At 48.1% G+C, this 7815-nt stretch overlaps 2 protein-coding genes across 4 annotated transcripts in view; both read left to right on the top strand.

Moving 5' to 3' along the window:
- The first annotated feature begins 2174 nt into the window (after positions 1-2174).
- LOC123744859 (protein FAM43A) overlaps positions 2175-7815 on the top strand; it is a 168342-nt gene continuing 162701 nt past the window's right edge. For 2 of the 3 annotated variants that reach the window (XM_069311718.1, XM_045725047.2), the window contains exon 1: positions 2188-2394. The gene's annotated coding sequence lies outside the window, so the exon portion shown is untranslated. Of the gene's footprint in view, positions 2395-7815 lie in introns of all 3 variants that reach the window. The other variant, XM_045725046.2, reaches the window with a different exon arrangement.
- On the top strand, positions 2448-3623 carry LOC123775251 (keratin-associated protein 16-1-like). Its single transcript, XM_045770234.2, has one exon. It carries the CDS (start codon positions 2448-2450, stop codon positions 3621-3623), a length of 1176 nt encoding a protein of 391 aa, XP_045626190.2.

The following is a 7815-nucleotide window of genomic DNA, read 5'->3' as shown; positions in this document are numbered from 1 at the left end:
AACAGCGTCAACGCCCGCTAAAAACAACAGCAACAGCTAAAAACAACAGCAACACCCGCTAAAAACAACAGCGGCAACACCCGCTAAAGCCAACAAAACAAAGAGTTTGGTCGAGACAGAATATATAAAACTGGTAATGAACAAAGAACGGGAATCGTGGGTTGGAATAACTAGGCTTGAGGAGGTGGGGTCCCGAGGGAGGATGTATATGGTCCGGAGGTGGGTGGTGGGCCCCGAGGTTCTGGGAGACCTTAGGGAGGTGGTGGGGAGGCCCCCTGTGGTATGAGGTGGGGGTCCCAAGGATGTTGGGGGTCCTGAGGGAGGATGTGTAGGGTCCGGAGGTGGGTGGTGGGCCCCGAGGTTGTGGGAGACCTTAGGGAGGAGGTGGGGAGGCCCCCTGTGGTATGAGGTGGGGGTCCCAAGGATGTTGGGGGTCCTGAGGGAGGATGTGTAGGGTCCGGAGGTGGGTGGTGGGCCCCGAGGTTGTGGGAGACCTTAGGGGGGAGGAGGTTGGGGGTCCTTAGGTGGTGGGGAGGCCCCCTGTGGTATGAGGCGGGGGTCCCCAAGGATGTTGGGGGTCCCAAGGATGTTGGGGGTCCTGAGGGAGGATGTGTAGGGTCCGGAGGTGGGTGGTGGGCCCCGAGGTTGTGGGAGACCTTAGGGGGGAGGAGGTTGGGGGTCCTTAGGTGGTGGGGAGGCCCCCTGTGGTATGAGGCGGGGGTCCCCAAGGATGTTGGGGTCCCGAGGGAGGAGGCGGGGTCCCGAGGTGATGGGAAACCCCAAGGGAGGAAGTAGGCTCACCCAAGGGGAAAAGTTTGAGGGCTCAAAGGAGATACCGGCCTTGGCGTCGTAGAAATAGCCTAACCTACTCTATCCCTTTGAGATGTATTTTTTTCGTCTCAATAAGCATACTTGAACATGATACCGGCTCAGACGGAGGACGTATAGGACTGTAGGAGGAGGAGGAGGTAATGGAAATGAAGAAACAAGAGGAAAGAAGATTTCCGAAGAAAGATGCAAAAATTGGACAATACCGCAGTCATGAATGTGAACTTTTAGAGGTCAGCCACGGACGCCACCCGTTTATCTGCGAGTTTGACCTTGACATTTAGTATGTCCTCCCTCACAGAGGTCGGCCGTCCTCTTCTGCGTTCTTTAAAGACACATTCCAATAAAGCAAGGTCGGTATGTTTCTCTACCACCATCATCGACCCCACAGACCAATTGGACACCGACCAGCGCCATACCAAACTCGAATTTTCCAATAATTTTAAAACAGCTTTTAGATATACCTCAAATATACAATTTAAATACTGGATAGCTCTTTTATACGAATGAAATATATTGAAACATTCTTATTGTTATTTCAACAAAGAGCTGTAGTTGGGTCCTGGAATGCAGTAAAGAGTGGTATAGTATACGGCACTCGCTCGCCCTCTCTAAGAATTTCTCAAATGAGCTATGGAGTCTCCATCAAGAGTTCTAAGAGTCTACAGCACCCTATCACCCGCTCAAAGACTCCCAACTAGGCCATAGAGTTTTAGAGTATGGCAGCCGTTCGCCGGCTCCAAGACTCCTAAATGAGCTATGGAGTCTCCATCAGGAGCTTTAAGAGTCTACGACAGCTGTCTTCCCGCTCCAAGACTCTCCCAACTAGGCCATAGATTCTCTATCAGGAGTTTTAGAGTATGGCAGCCGCTCGCTCGCTCTGAGACTCCCAACTGGGCCCCCCTAAGTCTCCATCAGGAGTTTTAGAGTCTACGGCGGCCGCTTGCCCGCTCCGAGACTCCCAACTGGGCCCCTAAGAGTCTCCATCAGTTATAGAGTCTACGGAGTCCGCTCTCCCAACTGGGCCCCTAAGAGTTTCCATCAGGAGTTTTAGAGTCTACGGTGGCTGCTTGCCCGCTCCAAGACTCCCAACTGGACCCCTAAGAGTCTCCATCAGGAGTTTTAGAGTCTACGGCGTCCGCTTGCCCGCTCCAAGACTCATCCCGACTGGGCCCTGGAGTCTCTGTCGGCCTGGTTATCAAGACATCCCGGGAGGAGTGGGGGGAGGGAGGGAGGAGGAGGAGGGCAAGAGGAAACCAATCAGCGTGGGGCTTATAAACGCTAAGCCAATCAGCGCGCGGCTCTCACGGTGTGGGAGGGATGGGAGAAAGCTTCACTCAGGTGTTGTGGCGAGTCTGGCGCTAGAAACGAGTGAGGGAGGTGCGGCTCTGTGCTCGTCCGCTCTAACCATTCTTTATCAGTCCCCTGGTGAGAGAAAGTTGCAGGGGCAAAGTCAGGAAAGATAGAGAAAAGATATATATATATATTTGTGCCGTGGAATGTAGAGTGAAGTTTGTGTGGATTATATGAGAGCGGCGGTGGACAGGTGGAAGATCAAAACAACAGGTAGGTGTATAGGGTAGAGGAGCCTCGGGTGGGAATGTTGGTGAGGTCGCCTCATGGACTGCTTTTCTGCCTCCTGCAGCAGTCTTCTGCCTCCTGCAGTAGTCTTCTCCCTCCTGCAGCAGTCTTCACCCTGCTGCAGCAGTCTTCTCCCTCCTGCAGCAGTCCTCTCCCTCCTGCAGCAGTCTTCTGCCTCCTGCAGCAGTCTTCTGCCTCCTGCAGCAGTCTTCTCCCTCCTGCAGCTGTCTTCTGCCTCCTGCAGCAGTCTTCTCCCTCCTGCAGCTGTCTTCTGCCTCCTGCAGCTGTCTTCTGCCTCCTGCAGCAGTCCTCTCCCTCCTGCAGCAGTCCTTTCCCTCCTGCAGCAGTCTTCTGCCTCCTGCAGTAGTCTTCTCCCTCCTGCAGCAGTCTTCACCCTGCTGCAGCAGTCTTCTCCCTCCTGCAGCAGTCCTCTCCCTCCTGCAGCAGTCTTCTGCCTCCTGCAGCTGTCTTCTGCCTCCTGCAGCAGTCCTCGCCCTCCTGCAGCAGTCCTCTCCCTCCTGCAGCAGTCTTCTGCCTCCTGCAGCTGTCTTCTGCCTCCTGCAGCAGTCCTCTCCCTCCTGCAGCAGTCCTTTCCCTCCTGCAGCAGTCTTCTGCCTCCTGCAGTAGTCTTCTCCCTCCTGCAGCTGTCTTCTGCCTCCTGCAGCTGTCTTCTGCCTCCTGCAGCAGTCCTCTCCCTCCTGCAGCAGTCCTCTCCCCTCCTGCAGCAGTCCTCTCCCTCCTGCAGCAGTCCTCTCCCCTCCTGCAGCAGTCCTCTCCCTCCTGTAGCAGTCCTCTCCCTCCTGCAGCAGTTTTCTCCCTCCTGCAACAGTTTTCTCCCTCCTGCAGCAGTCCTCTCCCTCCTGCAGCAGTCCTCTCCCTCCTGCAGCAGTCCTCTCCCTCCTACAGCAGTCCTCTCCCTCCTGCAGCAGTCCTCTCCCTCCTGCAGCAGTCCTCTCCCTCCTGCAGCAGTCCTCTCCCTCCTGCAGCAGTCCTCTCCCTCCTGCAGCAGTCCTCTCCCTCCTGCAGCAGTCCTCTCCCTCCTGCAGCAGTCCTCTCCCTCCTGCAGCAGTCCTCTCCCTCCTGCAGCAGTCCTCTCCCTCCTGCAGCAGTCCTCTCCCTCCTGCAGCAGTCCTCTCCCTCCTGCAGCAGTCCTCTCCCTCCTGCAGCAGTGTTCACCCTCCTGTAGAGGTGTTCGCTCTCCTGAGCTTCAATAGTACTTCCCTGGTGTTATAATAAACTTGCATAATCTTGGGTGGGATAAGATTTTGTTTACAAAATTTTTTGTTTATTGTGGATTAATGATTTTGAAAAGGTGAGCAGCGAGTGAGTTTCCAAGGCGGGCGAGCCTAAGTGTTATCCATTAAACTAACGGCACTTTGGCGATGTAAATATAATTTGTAAGAAGCTTAACCCCTTTTTTTACGAGGTGGTGGGGTAATTTATAATGGTTTTGGAGGAACTTGGAGAGAGGAAATATTTAAAATTGCAAGTGTAGTAGCCTATTAGTAACGGGATATTTGCTGCCTAATGTCTTGTGCGTGTGGAGTCGTAGGCTAGGATACCATTGGTGTAGTCAGCGGTCTTTAATTTATTAATTAAATTAATTAAAATTAAGTGTAACGCGCACCTGGAGCTGTAGACTGTACACTTTTAGTTTAGGTCCAGCAACTCAGTCCAGCAACCAGGAGGCCTGGTCGACGATCGGGCCGCGGGGACGCTAAGCCCCGGAAGCACCTCAAGGTAACCTCAAGGTAGGTATTAACAATCACGTGAAGGTGTACATATATAGTACACATATAGGTATAGACAGGCACACGCTAAGGTGCAAATAGTGCACGTCAATGTGTAGCCTGTCGATAGTCCGCAGGATATACCAGACACCAGAAGACAGAAGAGTAAGGGGAGACATGATCACTACCTACAAAATTCTCAGAGGAATTGACAGGGTAGATAAAGATAAACTGTTTAACACGGGTGGTACGCGAACAAGGTGACAGGTGGAAACTGAGTACCCAAATGAGCCACAGGGACGTTAGAAAGAACTTTTTCAGTGTCAGAGTAGTTAACACATGGAATCTATTAGGCAGTGATGTGGTGGAGGCTGACTCCATACACAGTTTGAAATGTAGGGCCCAGTAGGCTCAGGAACCTGTACACCAGTTGATTGACAGTTGAGAGGCGGGACCAAAGAACCAGAGCTCAACCCTCACAAGGTGTACTAGGTGAGTACACCTCTCGGCAGCTGTCAGGTGCGCACCGTCTCTAGCTGTTAGGCTAATCCTCTGAGGTCACATTGATGGGAATTATCGGGTGGTGATGATAACAGTGAGAGAGCTAAGTCGGCTTACCCCTCTACCTCAATACCGTCTTCACCTACTGACTAAAGCATGCACCCATCTCTGTCAGCCATTTTAATGTTTTAATTTCATTCCTTTATTATGTCCCCTATACCCATCCCGTGGGCGATGGTGGAAAGGGTTACAGAGGCACATAATCGGTTTATTAACTGAACCCCATTGTTCGTCTAGCTAAGCAAGTGACAACCTTGTAAAGCTAGTTACACAATTGTTATTATTACATACACATGTACATATATATACATCCATGTACACAAATACATATACATATCAATAATCTTTACAAAATGCTTAGGCTAACCCACCCTAACCCCCTGCACTGAAGCCCTCCAAACCGTCTTTCTTGAAGGTCAGCATAACCCAAGTGTCTACCAAAACCGCCACTGTGCTCAGAATGTATAATTTTCATCACCTCTACCAACAGAGACAACAGCCACACTTTCCTGCCCCTGTGGCGTGTAAAAATAGGTAAATGGTAAGACTGATGAGAGTGTACTGAGTTTAAACATATTAAACGCTTCAAAAAAATGTATTTGAGTAAATTTGAGGGTACAGGAAGATCAAAATGGGCAGGTTTGGTGAAGGAGTGTGCGAGAAAGTTTGGGAAGTGCTGCAGATGACGACAGACAGCCATCATGGTGAGAGGCAGCCATCATGGTGAGAGGCAGCCATCATGGTGAGAGGCAGCCATAATGGTGAGAGGCAGCCATCATGGTGAGAGGCAGCCATCATGGTGAGAGGCAGCCATCATGGTGAGAGGCAGCCATCAATGGTGAAAGGCAGCCATCATGGTGAGAGGCAGCCATCAATGGTGAGAGGCAGCCATCATGGTGAGAGGCAGCCATAATGGTGAGAGGCAGCCATCATGGTGAGAGGCAGCCATCATGGTGAGAGGCAGCCATCATGGTGAGAGGCAGCCATCAATGGTGAGAGGCAGCCATCATGGTGAGAGGCAGCCATTATGGTGAGAGGCAGCCATCATGGTGAGAGACAGCCATCATGGTGAGAGGCAGCCATCATGGTAACAACCAATGACAACACTCATGGAGTATTACAAGTATAATACCGTCTCAAAGCTCTCAAAATGTACTCTGGAAAGGAGACGAGAAAGGTATAAAATAATATATACATGGAAGATACTGGAGGGCTAGGTCCCAAATTTGCACAGTAAAATAACTACATACTGGAGCGGAAGATACATAACAGAACACGAAACAAATAAGAAGCCAATACGGCTTCTTATTTTCCTTGTTTCAGTTTCCTTGATTTTCCTTGATTTCCTTCTACAGTTTCCTTGATTTATATGTTCGTATACGGAAGGAAATGCAAAATAAAACCAGTGAGTAGAGGCGCCATAGGCACAATCAGAGAACATTGTCTGAACATCAGAAGTCCACGCTTGTTCAGTCCTCTCACAGCAAGCATTAGAAATATTGCCGGAACGAAGGTGGATGTCTTCAAGAAGCATTTGGATAGGTTCATGTGAAAAGCACCAAACCAACCAGGTGGAAATGAATACGGGGGCCTGCGGGCCGGTCCAAGCAACTGCCTGTTGGACCAAGTTATCTCAAGTCGATAACTTCCGGAAATCTCTCCAAGTATGCTCCAGGTTTGAGTCACAGTCTTGGTTTATACTGCATTCATCCTGTGAACAATAACTATAATAATGAATCCTGGCCAATTATGATTGTGAATCAACCATTATGGTGAGTCAAGAGCATCAGAGTGAGTCACAACCGTTGAACAACAGCGATGGTGCAGGATCAATTACTAATCCACATTTACATTTTATCTATTGGCTTTGTTAGGTCTTTTGTTTTCATTTTTATTAAATATAAAACCAATTAGAACTCATTGTATCCATTTGTATTGTAGTGTAAACCTATACAATAAATGTGATTCATTTTTTAATTAATTTCAGTTTTTTTTTAATCCGAACCTTTGAAACTAATGCCAGAATTTTACCTTTTGGCGAGCTGTGATTATTTTTACTTTAGAATGATAGACTTTGTTTACAAATGCTTTCATAATGTTACTGTGATATATTTTGATGTTTGTATTTTGATTGTGAGAATATACTCACACCTTTCTATGTACTGTACTTCACATAGATGTTGTTGGCGTATAGTTATTCACTAGTATACAGCAGTTATTACAGTTATTAGAGCATTATGTATGTATGTATGGATAATACATTACCCATACATTACTAGTGTGGGTAATACATTACCCATAGCCTAAATGTACTGCGAATCAATGGCTTAATGTATTGCGGAACGTTTCTTATGGCCTAATATATTGTAATAATTTATCTATACCGTAATATATTGTGATATATATAACCTATAGTGTAATTAATGTATTGTGATACGTTGCCTATATCCTCATGAACTGTGAAACGTTAAATTGTAGCCTAATGTACAGTGATACATTTCCTGCGGCATAATATAGAGTAGGTTTAGTGTGTTAATTTTGTGGTTAGTCAACAAGAGGGCCGGCGTTGAGTACATCGTTATTTAAGTAACATGTTTTAGGCTTTCTTCCTTGTGATGACACTTGTTCAAGTTTCATTTTGGCATCATAGTTACTTTCAGTGTTTTAAGTTGTTTTACTTTCTTCCTCGTAGTCACTTTCTTCCTCCCTGTCTACCTGCTACTCACATTTTCCTTCACTGCATTGTCCTCCCAGTCACTTTCTTCCTCGTAATCACTTTTTTTTCTTCCCAGTCATTCTCTCCCTTCTGTGCACTTTCTACCTCCCGGTCACTTTCTTCCTCTCATGCCCACTTTCTACCTCCCGGTCACTTTCTTCCTCTCATGCCCACTTCCTCCCAGTCACTTTCTTAACGATATTTTTATTTCGCTTATAACGAAGCATATCCGGTTTTTGCCGTAGTTACCATTTGATCATTATTTATTTAGTAAGAGGCCTCCTAACCAGTGATTGGATTTAAGCGAAATTGGTCCTTTTGTGCGCGGAGAAAAGTTAAGATCTAATTCCGGCATCTTCAGAGTGCAGTGACTCTTGGAGTATTTATGCGAAAGGCCTG

The sequence above is a fragment of the Procambarus clarkii genome, chromosome 70 (genome assembly GCF_040958095.1).
Source record: "Procambarus clarkii isolate CNS0578487 chromosome 70, FALCON_Pclarkii_2.0, whole genome shotgun sequence".
Taxonomy (NCBI): domain Eukaryota; kingdom Metazoa; phylum Arthropoda; class Malacostraca; order Decapoda; family Cambaridae; genus Procambarus; species Procambarus clarkii.
The sequence above is the reverse complement of the archived record's forward strand: the minus strand, read 5'-3'. Positions and strand labels throughout refer to the sequence as shown.